Source organism: Stegodyphus dumicola, chromosome 7 (genome assembly GCF_044657685.1).
Source record: "Stegodyphus dumicola isolate Sdum_Otavi_A_Nest chromosome 7, ASM4465768v1".
Lineage (NCBI taxonomy): Eukaryota > Metazoa > Arthropoda > Arachnida > Araneae > Eresidae > Stegodyphus > Stegodyphus dumicola.
The window spans coordinates 3,572,704-3,590,641 of record NC_140774.1 but is presented as its reverse complement, the minus strand read 5'-3'; the positions used below and the strand labels follow the sequence as shown (position 1 = coordinate 3,590,641).

The following is a 17,938-nucleotide window of genomic DNA, read 5'->3' as shown; positions in this document are numbered from 1 at the left end:
TTTTTTGCAGACTGTAAGAGCAATTTTATAAAAGTAAACTTGAACTTTTGATTATGTCAAATAGAATTTTCGATGCTGGAGCTCCCAAAGGATCTACAAAACGAAAGTATGTTTCGATGTCCATCAAACAAAAGGTGGAATTGCTGCAAAAAATGGATAAAGACATGAAGAAGGTGACAGAGAGGTTAGTGAAAACGAAAAAATTTCGATTGACAAGTTAGTCGGTATTCTCGGCACAGCAATTACGGGACTTGAACAGCGGAACTTTGTAACTGAACAAGAAATTATGTCTGTTTATAGAATTAAAGAGAAAGTATTATCACATAAAACGAAGCAACTTAAACAACTTACATTGAAAGAAATGTTTAATAAAGTAAACAAATAAATATTAACTTTTTTTTGTGTGAATTTTGATACCCTTTAGATCATAATTGTTCTTTATTTCATAAATTACGGTTTAATATTTTTAATTTTAGAATTTCTGCATACCATCTTACGAGATTTAAACTGATGATAATATCTATAATCCGAAAAAATCGATAATCCGGAATCGCCGAAGTCCCGACGAGTCCGGATTAACGACTTTTGACTGTAGTGTAGTGTAATCCAGTGGGTGAATTGGTCCTGCTGTGACAGTGAGCAACTACATACTTCTTGGTCCACTCAGTCACTAGAATAGAGCTATATGACTTGTTCCTGCAAGATGTGTTAACCCTTTAACTGTCAAGTTATTTTGATGATTTGGGTACACAAGTTGTCAAATTTTTTTATTGGAAAAACCAAATGTAGCCGAAATAAACATCTCCCGATATATATTCGGGTATGACAATACGATGCACTCAAAAAAAAAAATTGCCCCGAGAAATACTCGGGCGTGACATTTTCGAACACCAGTGCTGTGCCCGAGATAATCTCGGGCATGACAGTTAAAAGGTTAAAAGATAGATGTTTATGTAATAGATTGTTGTAGGAAAAAAAAATGAAGCAGTAGATCACAAATGTTATAATTCAGATGTGTTATATAACAGTAAAATGAAAGGGAGCCAGATGGAATCATGAAGCTGCAAAAAACTCTTTCTTCTTTACATCAACTTTAGAATAAGGCATTACTTATGAAAACATTATAGCCATTTATGATTTCGGTATTTCACTAGTTTATGTTATAATTTTTTTTCATCTGAACTACATAGTTTGTATTAAATTATTTATTAAACTTCAAAAAATTCAAAGGCTGGTGATAATTTTTCCTTATTTACGGCAAGTAAACTGCATTCGTACCACTATACACATGTTTAATTTGCAGTAAGTTGGGAAAGCATGCTATTTTCATATATCTGATGCCATTATAATAAAGTAATCGTAAATCTGCTTTATAATGCAGACTTATAACTTGGATTTTATTTTTCTTTGCAATAAATCAGGAGTTTGCTTGCATAGAATTGGACTCAACTTGATTCCTATCTAGGCTTTTAAGATTAGACATTAGAATAAGGTATTCTCAAATTGTCATATGATTTTTCCCAATCTTGTTTTTCTCACATGAAAGCAAGGAAAAGAGAATGTTTGGGGCCTATATGCAATATCTGGGAAATGTAATATATGAGCTTTCACTCTGTCTTGATCAAACCTTTCTCAGACTAATGCTGGTTGGTTCATGTGATTGTTTTAAACATATCTGTAATGTTTATATAGTCAAATAAATGTTTAAGTATTTGCTTTAAAGGTATTTAGGCAATCAAAATTTCCCTTGTGCAATTATATTGCATATTGGCTCTCCATATGCCCCTAGGACCAGTGCTTCGAGATATATGTCGGTATTTATCATCAGTAATTTGAAGTTATTGAGCATCTCTCGTAACTTCTATATGCATGTTTAACTGTGAACATCCAGTGTTTTTGTAGATAAAAATTTAGTTTCAGATCATATTAGATGAATATGTTGACTTCCATCAAAATTAATATAGTATCAGAGGGAATTCTGAATAATACAACCATATACTTAAAACCTGATTATATCCTTCCCTCTAGTTTATCTGAATTTTTGTTCACAGGCTGCCTTCTTAATCAGTTGGAACTTTAGTTATGCATTTTTCCCTCCTTTCATTCTCTGGCTTCATTTTCTGTTTTTGTTGCTGTTCATTTGGTCTGTTGTTGTTTTGGTTAGTTTCATCTACGGTTACAGTATGACATTAATTGTTGCCTGTAGTTGAATTATCTCCTTGCTTACATATTAATGTAATCACTTTGATGAAGTCTGCTGATTTTTTACAAAGAAAGGGAATGATGATTTATAATTACAAATAATTATTATTGCATTCATATTTAACATTTTAATTAAGCATTTATCTAAAAAATTAATCAATAAACCTACTTAAATGGATTTTTGTTTCTTCTGATTTCATAAAAAAAGAATACATTCAAAGCAAGAGCTCTGTCTAGTGATTTTGAAGCAAACTGCTGTATTCCTGCAAAAATATTACTGATGTTTCTTTCATTGCAGAGAAATCATATAAACACATATCGTAATTGAGTTTAAGACAAAATCTGTTATGATTTGAACATGAAAATCATTAGAATTCGAAATACAACAATATGAACACATGAAAATAAATGGTGGCTTTGTTTGTTAAAACAGAAGAGTTGTTATGTTGTTACGTGCCAGCCTGAAAACTTGGTGACTGCTACTAAAGTGGTTGCACTAATATAATACTGTAAATATTGTTATTTTGTTTACATAACGAAACATTATACAAATTAGTATACTTAAGTAATGCTTAGTTTTGTAAGTATATCTAAACTAATTTTGTACATTTAAATTACTTTTTATTGTACTTAAATTACTATTTTAAAATAATTTTGTAATCAGCTCAGTATTTAAGAAATATGAACTGTGGTAAACAACTGAAAAGTTTCAACATGAAAATTAACTTAGAAAAGTAAAAGGTTCTAAAAAAATTATCAGTAACTGCTATTTCTTTGTAGTTCATTGCAACTTATCAGTGAGTTGAAGATTATACTCAACGATATTTTTTTGCTGGATTTGTACTAATTTTTATTTTGATTATGTTTTTCTGTATTATTAGATAGCATAAAGTTATTTTCCTTAAATATAAACTTAGTAACATAAATTCTCTCCTTAAAGATGTTAGGACAGAAATAGATAACTAGTTATATATAGCATCTTCATTCATTCCAGTAAGCTAAACTAGTATGCAGTTCAAGATCATAGGGATTTAAAGCCAGGACTATGGAATACAAGAATGACATAATATGATTAAAAAAAGAGAGAGGAGAAGGAGCAATAAAAACAATATATTTTTTATTTTATATGTAAAATATCACTCACAGGCAAAAATAGACTGGAATGGACCCATAAAAAAAGCTTAAGATCACAAAAGTATTAAAATTTGTAATGAGGCAAATTGTAGTAAAGAACATAGCCATTCTCAAAAATGAAATAACTGAGCTACGGCAGACAGTTATTGTTGTGTTTTAAATGCAGACAAGATCAAAAGCAAAATGAGGAGAGCAGGAATAAATGAAGAGAAAGGCAGATAAAGTGGGATAGTGAGATGCTCCTTATAAATTCCAGTTGACAAAATAAGCAGCCATTCCCAAAATTCTGATAGAATTAAAAAACATAATTTAGCTGTTAGCTGTCCCAGCTCTAAATTCCACATACACCGTAAATTTTACATCAAAAGATTTGGCCACCATTTGATATGAACACAAATATACAATTTCACAATTCTTTATAGTCTGTCATAGCAGCCAGCTACAGGTACAGGTTGAGCATGGCTGTTTGTTCATTCCTGTAACTACATATCACATATTACTAGGCCTTAATTTTGAAAGAGAACATCCCAAGAGGTAGTTAAAAGGCCTCTCATCCCTCTTTCCCCACTACCTGTCTTTTGAGAGGACTTTCAGCTTGCTGTGTATTTTGAGTGTCTCCTTGACACAGACACTATATACTTACAAGCATCCATGCCTTCTCCAGGATTCGAAGTCAGGTCCATCAGCACAACAGTCAACACCTATAACTATTGAATCAGCTGGTATAATCAACTGAATAGTTGAATATACCAGCTGGGCAATAGCAGACTATAGCATAGATATGTCTACCACATCACTATCATTCCGAACAATGAACAGTTTTTGCCATTTTATTCTACATAATAGCATGTCTAATATAACTTACAGCAGCTCAAGATTGGCTTGTGGGGATGCCATAAATAGTTTTCTAAATATTGGTAAATTAATACAAAACAGTAGTTTTAAAGTATGTGGCCTCACACTTCAGTATTTGATTTAACATTTACACTACATATGGCATTTAATATTATCAGAAGGTTAGCATAACAAATGGGTTCTTTTTTATTCACAGTAAGATAATAAATACAGCTGTTCACTGAGTAGTTTTAAAGCATGTGGCTTCCCTCTCCAGTATTTGCTTTGACATTTAAACTCTGTGTACCGTTTAATATTCTGAAGATGCTAATAAGTGGGTTTTTCTTTGTTTACAGTAAGTAAAAAAAAAAAAAAAAAAAAAATGCTACCTTTCACAAATGTCTTTAAAACAGACTTAACTCACTTAAGGTTCTGCCACATTTCCAAAATTGCACTCTTGAACTCTTGTGATATCTCGTACTTCGTATTACAGTCAAAAGTCGTTAATCCGGACTCGTCGGGACTTTGGCGATTCCGGATTATCGATTTTTCCGGATTATAGATCATCAGTTTAAATCTGGTAAGATGGCATGCAGAAATTACAAAATTAAAAATATGAAACTGTAATTTATGAAATAAAGAACAATTATGATATAAAGGGTATCAAAATTTACAAAAAGAAAAAGCTTAATATTTATTTGTTTACTTTATTAAACATTTCTTTCAATGTAAGTTGTTTAAGTTGCTTCGTTTCATGTGATAATACTTTCTCTTTAATTCTATTAAACAGACATAATTTCTTGTTTAGTTACAAAGTTCCGCTGTTCAAGTCCTATAATTGCTGTGTCGAGAACACCGACTAATTTGTCAATCGAAATTTTTTCGTTTTCACTAAACTCTGTTACTTTCTTCACTATCGGAAGCGAATTATAATGACGAGGAACTTGTTTTAAATCATATCAAAGACGGAGCATATCGAGATGAAATACTACATTTGGTAAGGAATTAGAAGCCAAATAAAATAAAAACATCTGCCCTGAAGATAAGGATAGTGCTGACAGATCAACTTCCAATTCATTACGTGCCCGCTGCGGCGTTCCTACCGCCGAGCAGCGTGAAATTGATAAACAAATTTCGGATTTCAAAACATACTTTCGCTTTAGATCCTTTACATATTAACAAATATATATCGGAAATTCTATTTGATATAATCGAAAGTTTAAGCTTACTTTTATAAAATTGCTCTTACAGTCTGCAAAAAATAATAAGCCGGATCCAATTCAAAAATTAAGGAACAACGCAATCATCAACATTAACTGAAATAGATAATTAGATAATTTTAGCTTATACGTCCATTATACATAAAACGCGCACACGAAAACGTATTCTGCACTTGCGCACACTCATATGCGCAGTCGTAAAAGGTCTTACATGCACGCGTAAATGCCTATGCGCACGTGTCAACGCGGCGCATGCGCAGAAAGTTTTTAGTTTTGAGGTCCGGTTTATAGATCATTCCGAATTATGGGTGTCCGAATTAACGACTTTTGACTGTATTAGCATAAAACTGGCATATTAATGTTGGTTTGATAATTCCCACAAAATTGCTATCTGACTAGTGAATTTACCATTCTGATTGCTCAATTAGGCTTCTAAAGAACCATTGCTTTGTGGTGCTATTTCATTGTATCAGAGTTGCAGATAGGTGTGTGTCCCAACTCCCCCACTGGGCTGAATCTTATTTGCTTTAGCTGTTTTTCTTTTATATTTTTGTACAGTACTTTTTGAAAAATACTGTTCTAAATGCTTTCTTAAAAAAATTGTTTGTTAGATTTTCCAAAGAGGTTACCCATGAAATTAGACTAACAATTAATTAAAATGTTAGGTCCACACCAAAAGAACTCAGAACTAATAAAATTTGAAACTGATGTATTACTGAATAGTTGATCTTCAGATCCTGGTACCCCAGATAGAGCATGAGTTGCAATTATAATTAGGAAGGTTACTTCATAATTAAGTTTTTATGCTGTGCGGTAGTTGTTTGCGGTTAGGAAGTTATATTAACTGGAATATCAAGTATGGCTGAGAATTTTGCAAAATATATGGAAATCAGGGTCAGTGTTGCTATGCTGAAATTTAACTAGTAATTTTTTTTTGGGGGGGGAGGGGATTTATTTTCATGAATTTTAATATTTGAGTGATAACATTGCAAAGTAAAAGATTTGAGGTATTAGGATATTTTACGGCTTGATGAAACTTTTTTTATGTTTAAAAAAATATGTGTAGTTAGTAGTTATGCAGAAATGAAGAGATCAGAAGTTACTTTAGCTGACCCTACCTATTAATTTAATACAGTAACATTTTTAAATTATCCAAGTTCTAAATTTTAGAACTGTATCCTGTATGCTGTATAATCTGATTAAAGATTTGTACGTTTTAGGCTACCTTTCTAATCAGCATAGTGAATTGGCATTGCTGGCTGTTGTATTGTGGATCCAAGTTCATATCTCAGAGAAAGCTTGGATGTTTTTAAATGTACATTGTCTTTGCGGCATGGGGGCACTTAAAATACACAGCTAGCCAAAAGTTCTCTTGTATGGCTTTGTGGTAGAGAAAGAAGGGTAAAAAGTCTCGAACCCATCTCCTGGGGAAATTCTCTTTCGAAACTGGGCAAAATTATACCGTCATTTATAAGGTGTCCAGTGACAGATGTAATTCTGTGCTTCTTGCCATGATTAAAAGTTGTGGACTTGTTCTACTGTTACTGTCAGCCAAGTAAGTCATAACAGAATGTTTTGGGATATATATTGTCTTTAACTGCATTGATCATCAAAATTAAAGGATAATGACAGAAATAAAGCATAACTGATGAAAAATTATTAATAGAAATTTGTATGAAAGTATTAGTTGACATAAATTACACAATGTTTGCCAGTTGATTTCACAAAATATTGAAATCAAAACTAAATTTATGAAAATTGGAAAATGATGGAAAAATTAAGTCACCTCTTGTAGAAAATATTTTTGTTTAATATGGTATATGGTCATCTCAGACAGATATGCATACCTCACATCTAGATTTCAGATACTTTCATAGACCAAAGTGTTGATCAAGTCTCATGGAATTGCACGTCACTCTTCTAATAGTGCTCATTTCAGCTGCAAGATGGTCCATGGTGGAATTTGGAACCTTAAGGCATCCTACACATGCTCAGTCGGATGAGTAAGGTAGCCAGTCCATTCAAGTAATATCTTCTGTTTGCAGGTTTTCTGACACCACATATGGTCAATGAGGCCGAGCATTGTCATCCATTAGCAAAAACTCTAGGCCAGTAGCATCCCTAAGCAGTCTAACCTAAGGTTCGAATATCTCATCCACTTACCTACCAGCAGTTACAAAACATCCATGAAAGATATGCAGCTATTTGCCTTGATTCCTTTCCAAACCATTAAATTTCAGAAATGGGATATTTCACAGACAAGCGAAGGCATGTTGCATGTTCCTTTCTCTTTCCATATCAAAATATGTCTACAATCACTGCTCAGTTTATATCTGGACTTGTCAGTTAACAACACTTAGGTCCAATTATTTTGTCTTCATTAAACCTGATGATGGTACCAATTTAAACAGGACCCTCTGGAAGCTGGAGTGAGTGGGACACAAACCATTGGTTTTCCTGCATACAGTGCAACCACATTAAGCCTTTGTTAAGCAGTGAAATTGTTAATTTGACTTCTTGTGGCAACCTAAAACCAAGTCTCTTGTAGTTGCTTCATGGTTTCTTTAAGCTGATAACAACAGGAAACAGTCTTCTGATGCAGTTGTTGCTCTTGGTTGCCCTTGACCAGGCTGTTTATCAACTGATCTAGTGCTTAAAAAGCCACACCAAACTTCTGATATGACGCTTTGAGGGATATTCAAATCTTGGCCGACCTCCATTTGTGTTGGACCTCGATTCTACCAATTATTCACCACTTTTGACCTTCACTCAAGTGATCACTCTCAGAAACCACATTCAGTTGAAAAGAATTCCAATATGTGTCCATTGTGCACCACATTGTCAATCACTGAATTCGCATATGTCTGCCTGTAACATATTAGCAGAAGTGCAATTTCAGATTCAATTGTATTTAATTAACATAAATAATTACAGCATTGGATACTGGTTGGAACATTAACTTAGTGAGCATATTTTTTCTCATTATCCTTTAATTTTGATGACCAATGTATATTTTCCTTTTGATGACATTCATTTCATTTTCATGACATAAATGTACGGTTTTGACAGATTTTGCATGTCATTCTGCATTAGAAGAGAAAGAGGAAGAAACTTTTCTTTAATTGTAAGAATATGCATTTTTATTCATATTTTGTAGATGTAAATAAAATCTGTAATTATAAAGAAAGCACGTGTAACATATGTTTTTATTTATTTATTTAAAGCTGATAACATTGAGTTGTTTAATCATAACAGCAAGTAGATGAAAAAGTTTTTGCATAGTTGTGGGCATTCGGTCTTAATTGCATATTAAAACATTGCATGTGCATCTCTTGGCTCAGAGTGTTTGTAAAAAGAATGAGAGTTTGATGAATGCCAAGCAAGAGTGTGTACTAAATATAATCAAGGATCCTCGATCGTGATTCTTCATAGTTATAGATAAAATGTGGGCCAATTTGAAGAATTTAAATAAAAAGGATGTGTATTGCCCAGTTGAGCATTTATTAATGAACATTTATTATGTGTATGAACCAAGCTATCATCTTAACATCATTTGTCTGTCGAGCCAGAGGACTACGATATAATTTCTAAAGTAAGTGAAACTTTTGTGAATTCCAATTGCTTTATTTGAGTAAAATGTTAAAAAATTGTACAAAAGAAAACCTTAGGCTTATAGCTGCAGAGTTAGGAGAATTTGTATCTGAAAAAGCAACAGTTGTTGAATTAACTGAGTTGATCAAAAATAATAAATATTGTGAAACAGATATTGAACTTGTGAAAGAATTAATAAGACAACGATTGAAGATCATAAAAGTAAAGAGCGAAGTTTACTTAATTTAGAGTAGATTAAGTTAGAAAGGGTAAAGGGAAAATAGTACTTGCAAAATTATGGGCAGAAACGAAAGTAGAAAACAAAAATGAGAGTGATCTAGAAATTCGTAATTCTTTAGATTCCCGAGGGAAAAGTGTAAGAACTTTAACTATAAATGGGCCTACTAGGCCAGAAGGCTGAGCTTTTTCCTTTTCTTCATTAAGAAAGGCTTTTATCTCAAAAACTGCCCCTGATAAATATAGACCGGAGATTCTATTAAATTTATTACATAAAGGGTCTCTAATATGATTACTTATATTAAAGATGACAGGCTGAGTAGTTAGGAAAAAGTGACATCTATTATCTACCTGATTCTTGGCACTACATACATATATAACTTTTATCTTTATTGCTAACACATGGTTAAAACTCTCGTTTGAATTATAAATAAGAATCATTTAAGCCATAAATGACGATGTTTACATTATCTATCTTCAATTGGAATCTAGTCGCACATTCTTTGCTTATGAAAAAAAAAGTGCTCAGGAGATCCAACAATGTTTTAACTAGATGTAACTTTCCCATACCATCATTAATGAAGCAGATCTTTCATCATTAATGAAGCTTGAGGGATGGGCTGAGAGAATTTCAGCCCATCCCTCAAGCATGCATAGAACAGTTTAAAAAGTCCGCATGCCAGCAAAACGAACTTATACGCAATTTGCTTCACGTTTAATCACGAATTGGAATTCTAAATCTAAGTGTTGGATTTTGAAACATTAAATGAACTTATTGTATAGTATTGGATAAAGTATTTTCTATTCTTGAAAAAGAAGTAGCATCACACATTAGTATTTGACAAACAGAGAATTTTTTTCCCCATCCGAGTTAACACAAGAAATAGATCTTTATTATTCTTTTTATGAAAGAGCTCTTAATTGTTTCAGTCTAAGTATCCAATATCGTAAAGGTTATCAAGAGAAAACAGTACCAGAAGTATTTTTAACTTATGTTAAATTTCAAAATGTAATCAAAATCATGCTTTGTATCAGTGCTTCAATTACAAGACGTTATCTGTAAATAATAGAGTAGGAATAGTTAAGAAACATAATTTGTGTTTTAACTGCTTAGCATGAAATCATCTGTTAAAAATTGCAAATAAAAAATTCCATATTCTGTTTGTGTGAAAAGGCATCACGTAATCCACCATTTTCCATTGGAAAATAAATCATCAAAAGAATATGAAAAAAATAAAAACGAAACAGCAGTGAGTGGTTCCAGTGTATTCTTGCCCTAGCGCTAGACTTTGTGTCTAACAGGGGGAACTGTCTGTTTGCAGCAACAAGTGTAAACAAATCAAGAATTGCTCATTTTTAAGTATTGTGATCTGCTTCATTAATGATGGTATGGGAAAGTTACATCTAGTTAAAACATTGTTGGATCTCCTGAGCACTTTTTTTTTCATAAGCAAAGAATGTGCGACTAGATTCCAATTGAAGATAGATAATGTAAACATCGTCATTTATGGCTTAAATGATTCTTATTTATAATTCAAACGAGAGTTTTAACCATGTGTTAGCAATAAAGATAAAAGTTATATATGTATGTAGTGCCAAGAATCAGGTAAGATTTGATTCAAGGAAATTTGATATTAAAGTGCATCATATTTGTAACAAAATTACCTGATAAGAATTTTAATGTACCAAAACGTATAGAGATGCTTTTAGGAGCTGAGGTATTTACAATATTAAAACCGGAACAGATTCGTTATGAAAACTTAAGTCTTATTTTGCAAAACAGCGTATTTGTGTTTATTGTATAAGGAAGTGTTACACCAGAAGAACAAAACTGTGTACATTATGAGTTGATGAAAACAACAGGTGACTTAGAACAAGCAATGAGAAAGTTTTGGGGAGAAACTGCTGAGAAGGAGACAGTAAAAAATAAAGAAACCATAATATGTGAACAGTATTTTCAGAAAACTCATAAAAGGGATAAATAAATCGGGTAGATGTGTAACATTTGCCGAACTTCTGTGATGGAAATACTAAGACCAGTTGTCTTTTTAAATATTTATTCTGAAACTTAACACAAGCTTCCTTGATTAAATAAAAAGTAAACAAAGCAGCATAATGACGGAAAGGTACAGCAGCTTTCTTATTGCATGATGCAACTAACTCCTTCTGCATTTCTCAGACAAAAGCACTTTTTTTACATTTGCCATTTGCATTCACGGAAAACCGCTGAAAGGGATGTGTTCTTAACGAGTTTTTCCTTGATCACTTTTCGGCCATTTCGGTGAACACTGTGGTCCTTTCCCAAGAGAAGTAGGAAGTTCTCTATTATAAACCTGATGTTACAGTTGTAACTATGCCTTTTAAGGAAAATCCCTCTTTTGCCTAGGAAAGTCATAGGATATTGTTTTGAGAAAATTAACAGCCTTATGCAAAAGATTAAGTTTAGATCTTGATTATTTAAAATAGTACAGTCAAAAGTCTTTAATCCGGTCTTCAGTGATTTCGGATTATAGATCATCAGTTTAAATCTGGTAAGATGGCATGCAGAAATTATACAATTAAAAGTATGAAATCGTAATTTATGAAATAACGAACAGTTATGATCTAAAGGGTTTCAAAATTTACACACACACACACACAAAAAAAAAAAAAAAGCACAATATTTATTTGTTTACTTTATTAAAACATTTCTTTCAACATGCGCATGCGTAAAGCATACATTACGCATAGTCGATATTAAATTAGAAATTAGAAAACTGCAACCAAAAAACTATTTGATGTGTATTCATGATATTTATAATGATGAGGAATTTGATTTAAATCATATCAAAGACTGAGTACATCGAGATGAAATACTACATATAGTAAGGAATTGTAAGCCGAATAAAATAAAAAAACACCTACCCTGAAGATAAGGATAGTGCTGGCAGATCAACTTCCAGTTCATTGCACGCCGCGACGTCCCTCCCCGCAGAGCAGCATGAAATTGATAAACAGATTTCGGAATCATTAGAGAAACAAAGGATATGCCTTTATCCATTTTTTTCCACGATTTGTTTGATGGACATAGAAACATGCTTTCGCTTTGTAGATCCTTTGGCAGCTCCAGAATCGGAAATTCTTTTTGACATAATTGAAAGTTCAAGCTTACTTTTATAAAATTGCTCTAACAGTCTGCAAAAAATAATAAGCCGGATCCAATTAGAAGATTAAGAAACAATGTAATCTGCAACATTAACTGAAATAGATAATTAGGTAATTTTAGCTTAGCTTATACCGTCCGTTATACATTAAATGTGCATGCGTAAATGCATTATGCGTTTATGCATGCGCAGAAAGTTTGTAGCTTTGAGGTCCGGATTATAGATCATTCTGGATTATGGATGTCCGGATTAAAGACTTTTGACTGTATAAAGCGTTTTAGCAGAGTTTGAGCAAATGGGACACAGGTATGAAGTAATAGAAAAAGAAAATGAGACTGGTTCATACTTTATACCGAATTTAAATGTGTATAGACCTAAAGAAATTCCACTAAGCTTAGAGTGATATTCAGCACTTCGTGTCCTACTACTAAAGGAAACCCATTAAACTCACTATACTGTAAAGGTTGTGTTTCAGGACGATACTCTTGCTTTGATGGTTAGGTTTAGGAAATATCTCTCAGCATTTACTGTCAACATAGAGAAAATGTTCCACATGATCTGGATAACTGCAGAACAGAGAAAACTTTAGAAGAAAGAAATTGATAAACCAGGAAATGAATTAGTGACTGCGAGTTATGGAACTATAAACACTCTGTCTCAGCAATATACGCATTACGACAATTAAGCATAGATGAGTCCAAGCAATTTTCATTAGCTCCTCCGATAATAATGTCGGATATCTACATGGATGACATTTTATTAGGAGCTGCGACATTAAACGAGGCTAAAGAAGTACAATATCAATTAATTGAAATTTTCAAAAAGTGGTGTAGCAATGAGTTAAACAATAGTAGCCAGTCAAATTACACATTTTTAAAAACTGAAGAGACCTAAACATTAAGAGTCTACTGGAATCCCAAGGAAGATCAATTTTCATGTAAGGTGAAACACGAGGATGTAATTGTGCACATTAAGAGATCTGTATTGTTAGCGATAGCGTATTTATTTGACCCATTGGGATTGCTAGGTCCTATTACATCAAAAGCAAAGATATTTGTGGAGAAGATGTGGCTAATGAAGATAGATTGAAATGATGTTTTGCCAGAAGAAACTCAAAAGGAGTGGCAGAGATTTATGAAATGTTTGCATATAATATATAACACGACAATAGAGAGGTGCATTATAATAGAAGATGCTGTAACAACTGAGTTGCATAGATTCGCAGACAGTTTTGAATTGGATTACAGGGCAGTAACATATACTAAATCAGTCAATGCGGATGGAGAAATGAAGATAAGGACGATCGCCAGCAAATCCAGAGTTACTGTGCCTTGAGTTATTATGCAGCGGTTCTTGTAGGAAACTGATGAAAAGAGTGCAGGTAGCATTAAAATTGGGTATAACTTCTTTCAGTTATTGGAGTGTTTCAGTGATTGTGCTATGGTGGTTAAACAAAGATGCTTACCAGTTCGACCAGCAAAGCATCAACCTTGAAGAGATGTCAGATGTGCAGTAATGGAGACATGTTCCTTTGGAAAATAATCCTGCAGATTTGAACCTGACAATGTAATTTGTGGTTTTGTACACCTGTGATCAAAAAAGACACTTCTAATGAACTCAAAAAACTTAATAATGCAAACTTTTACCTAAAAACACTTATTGTTATTAGTAATACATTTTTATCTGATTTTTTTGCTTTAAATAATACTTATTCTAAACCTGTTCGAGTTTTAAGCTTTATTTGTAAGTGTCTGAGAAATTGTGGGAAAAAAAAAGAAGGGACCTTGTCAACAAAAGAAATTGGTAAAGCTGAGAAAATATTAATCAAATTAATACAGAGGTAATTATTTCTTGGTGAAATCAATTGTATTCATAAAAACGGGGTAGTAAGCTCAGTAGTAAGAGTTGTGTAAGTAATTTGCATCCATTGATAGATGAAGATGGATTGTTAAGAGTAGGTGGAAAACTTTAATGATTTATATTATGATAAAAATTCCCATTTCTTCTACCATCTAATCATAAGTTAAACTATAGTTAAATATTATCATGTAAAATATTTACATACTGGGCCAACCTTTATTATATATTTTGTATTGATTAGATATTTTAAATAATTAAAATATGTATTCTTTACATGCTGTGATTTTACATATTATAAAATTTGTCATCAAAATGGATAATTTGACAAAAATCCAATAACAAAGTGGTCAAAGATATTTGTACTTTTCTGCTATTAGGACTGGATTCAGAAATGTAGGTACATATGTATGTATATTTGTGATCAGTTTCAGAAATGTAGATAAATATTTGTTCATACATGTGTGCATACATACATGCATAATAAAATTATTTTTTATATCATTTCTCAATATATTATCTGTATAAAATTTAAAGTCAGTAGCAGCAATAGATGCCTCTCCCGAATAACTCGTGTGGGAAAATAAAAAAATTAGGTCTAAAATTACTGCATGTTGTCTTTGTCATAAAATTTTAAATTTCTGTATTAATTTACTTTTCCTCCTAAAATTTTATATTTTATTTAAAGAATTAATTTTTATGCAATTTCCCTAATGAAAGATAGATATTTCTATTATATTTTAATGGAAGTAAATAGTTCATGACAGTTTTTATAAAATTTAAATCGAGGAAATAATTTTACCAACGTACTTTAATTTGTGCGGGAACGATATTAATGAGCTGGAGGATTTATCTGATACAGATATGAAATGCAGTTGGAACACTAGGAAGTATAAGCATTTATATACTCCTGTTCCTGTGCAGGATTTCTGTCATGTGAAAACACCTCCAGAGCACAGTTTCTGTGAAGTGAAAAAGAGAAAGGTACGTGAAGAAATATGCGAATTCTTCAAAGACTGCATATGCAAAACATCAGGCAAGGTTTCTCGAAAAGAAAAAACTAACAGAAATGTACGTATAATGCATATCAGATAGAAATATATTTGTAACACTAATGAATATGAACATGATTTAGAAATAAGTTCAACTATTTTAATGATAACAATCATTTATCAAATCAAGTATAAAAGACTTTCAGGATACAAGATTACATAAATTTTATTATGTATAAATAACATCCTCAATATACTAGTTTTTATGTTAAAAATAACAGAAAAACATTTCGGACATTTAATGTTAGTGCTATTTTCTGTAACAAAACTGTGTGGCCCAATGCCTTTTACAATTTCAAATATAAAATGTGAAAAGTATTTAGAATAGTATAGAAAATGGGATACAGATTGCCATATGTAATTTCCATACTCTCAGATATTCACGTACAGCATGATATATACAGGTCATGGTCAAATTTTATTTCATTTTTATGTATGTATTAATGTATATTTTATACGTGCGAAAGTGCGCTTGTTTAGCATATCCATATACATTAAATACGAGGGCTATCCAGAAAGTAGATTACGTTTTGGAATAAAAAAATAAACAAAGTATAGGAAACAAATTTTATTATATACAGATGAAAGCCACACTCAAATACTACTTTTCTACATAGTCACCATACAAATTAAGGCATTTATCGTAGCGATGTACGAGCTTGGAAATTCCTTCGTCGAAAAATTCGGCCGCCTGCGCCTTCAACCACTTCGTTACCTCTTCTTGCAGCTGTGCGTCGTCATCAAAACGCTGCATAGCCAGCCACTTCTTCATTGCTGGGAATAGGTGGAAGTCGCTCAGTGCCAGGTCGGGACTGTACGGCGGATGAGGAAACAACTCCCACTTAAAAGATTCAAGAACTTTACGAGTGACATTTGCCGTGTGGGGCCGGGCGTTGTCGTGAATCAACAAGATCTTAGAGCTCAACATTCCTCTGCGCTTGTTTTGAATTGCTCTTCTGAGTTTTTGGAGAGTTTGGCAATACCTTTGAGAGTTTATTGTAGTGCCTCTTTCCAGGAAGTCCATAAAAATTACACCTTTTCTGTCCCAAAAAACAGTCGCCATCATCTTCCTTGCCGACATTGTTTGCATGCATTTCTTGGGTTTTTGGGGAGAACTTGTGTGCCCCCACTGCATTGATTGCAATTTCGTTTCACAGTTCACATGTTTCACCCATGTTTCGTCACCAGTAACGATGCGATCGAGTAAAGAGTCACCATCCTTATGGTAAGCGTCCAAAAAGTTCAACGCTGCAGCCATTCGCTGATTTTTGTGGTCCTCTGTCAAGATTTTTGGAATCCATCTTGCACAAAACTTGTGGTAACCAAGCTTTTCGCTGATGATTTCGTGCAACAAACTTCGCGAAATTTGTGGACAACTCAAAGAAAGTTCCGTTATTGTGAAATTTCGATTTTCACAGACTTTAGCAACGACTTTTTCGAGAAGTTCGGCGGTCACTATGCTGGGTCTCCCACTTCGATCTTCGTCGTGAACATTGGTTCGGCCATTTTGAAATCTTATGACCCACTGACGCACTCCACCTTCAGTGATAATGTTGTCCCCATACACTTCACGAAGCTGCCGATAGATTTCTATCGGTTTACAGTTTTTTGCAGTCAGAAACCTTATTACTGAGCGCACCTCGCAGCTCGCGGGATTTTCAATTAACGCAGACATTTCAAACCGTCACAGTATCTGAACGGAGCACAGCACGAACCTCTCACTAGCACGGCTAGATGCAGACTGAGCTGCGCAACGCTCTGACCCCAAGATGGCCGCGCTAGCCCCGCCCCTAGCGGACACAGACGGAAACGTAATCTACTTCCTGGATGGCCCTCGTAAATCTGGTTTGAAATTACATGTGGGTGGGATTTTCGTAACTTTTTCAAGTTACGAATTACTCGGAAATATAATCTCTGAGAAAATATATATATTATAAAAATAAAATTTTATATCCCTACTTGGTTCTGTGAAAAACAATTTTAAAATTAGCTTATTACTTTTTTTAATATCGAAAGCAACTTAATTTTTTTAAATCTTGCTGTCCGACCCGAATTATTTAAAAGTACAAAATTGGTCTTTTGAACACGTTTCTTTGGTATTTCCTTATGGACGTAGATAAACAGATAAGAGGCCAACCCTTGAAGGAGACATACACCGATTTCACCACCAAAAGACCTTTTTTCTAGCATAGGGGGCGGCCACTTTTATCTTTGGCTTCTGCTTTGTAACGTAGCATAACTAAATCCATTGGCCCTGTTTGCACGAATAGCTTCTGAGAACAGTTTGCAAAGACTTCGTGTTCCCAAAGCAATCAGTCAGACACCAATAAAATTTGTTGTCGATATTTCTACTCCCTCTTTCTTTCTGTGAGTTCTTCAAATCCAGGAAAGGGTAATGGAGCATGTGAGAAAGCACAGCATTTGGTGCATGTGAGAAAAACATTTCTATGATGTTTTCTGTATTACTTTTATAGTGGAGCATTTAAAAGAACAGCTTTGTATGCAAAGTATGAATGAACTCAGTTGAAAACATGTTTCTATCTTCTGTACATCCCCCCAAAAAGGCTATGACGCTCTTTTAAGTGAATTAAATTCTTTTTGTGCTCTTATTACATTTTTCTAAATTTTTCGATTCGTAAATTTTTCGGTTCCTCTTTTCTTATAACAC

General features: G+C 33.2%; 2 protein-coding genes across 11 annotated transcripts in view; one reads left to right on the top strand and one right to left on the bottom strand.

Moving 5' to 3' along the window:
- Nucleotides 1-17,938, top strand: part of LOC118194443 (tRNA pseudouridine synthase-like 1) — a 115,278-nt gene that overhangs the window by 71,218 nt on the left and 26,122 nt on the right. The window contains exon 7 of one of the 4 annotated variants that reach the window (XM_085819817.1): nt 6,611-8,678. The exons of 1 other annotated variant lie outside the window; for it this stretch is intronic. In XM_085819817.1, coding sequence (XP_085675943.1) covers nt 6,611-6,750 — 140 coding nt within the window. In that variant the 3' untranslated portion in view covers nt 6,751-8,678. Of the gene's footprint in view, nt 1-64; nt 436-6,610; nt 8,679-17,938 lie in introns of those variants that run through there. 2 more of the 4 variants (XM_085819819.1, XM_085819818.1) reach the window with 2 other exon arrangements.
- Nucleotides 10,813-17,938, bottom strand: part of LOC118180117 (uncharacterized) — a 29,041-nt gene continuing 21,915 nt past the window's right edge. For 4 of the 7 annotated variants that reach the window (XM_085819812.1, XM_085819811.1, XM_085819810.1 and 1 more), the window contains exon 4: nt 10,828-11,600. In XM_085819812.1, coding sequence (XP_085675938.1) covers nt 11,413-11,600 — 188 coding nt within the window. In that variant the 3' untranslated portion in view covers nt 10,828-11,412. Of the gene's footprint in view, nt 11,601-13,473; nt 13,949-17,938 lie in introns of those variants that run through there. The other 3 variants (XR_015041936.1, XM_085819813.1, XM_085819814.1) reach the window with 2 other exon arrangements.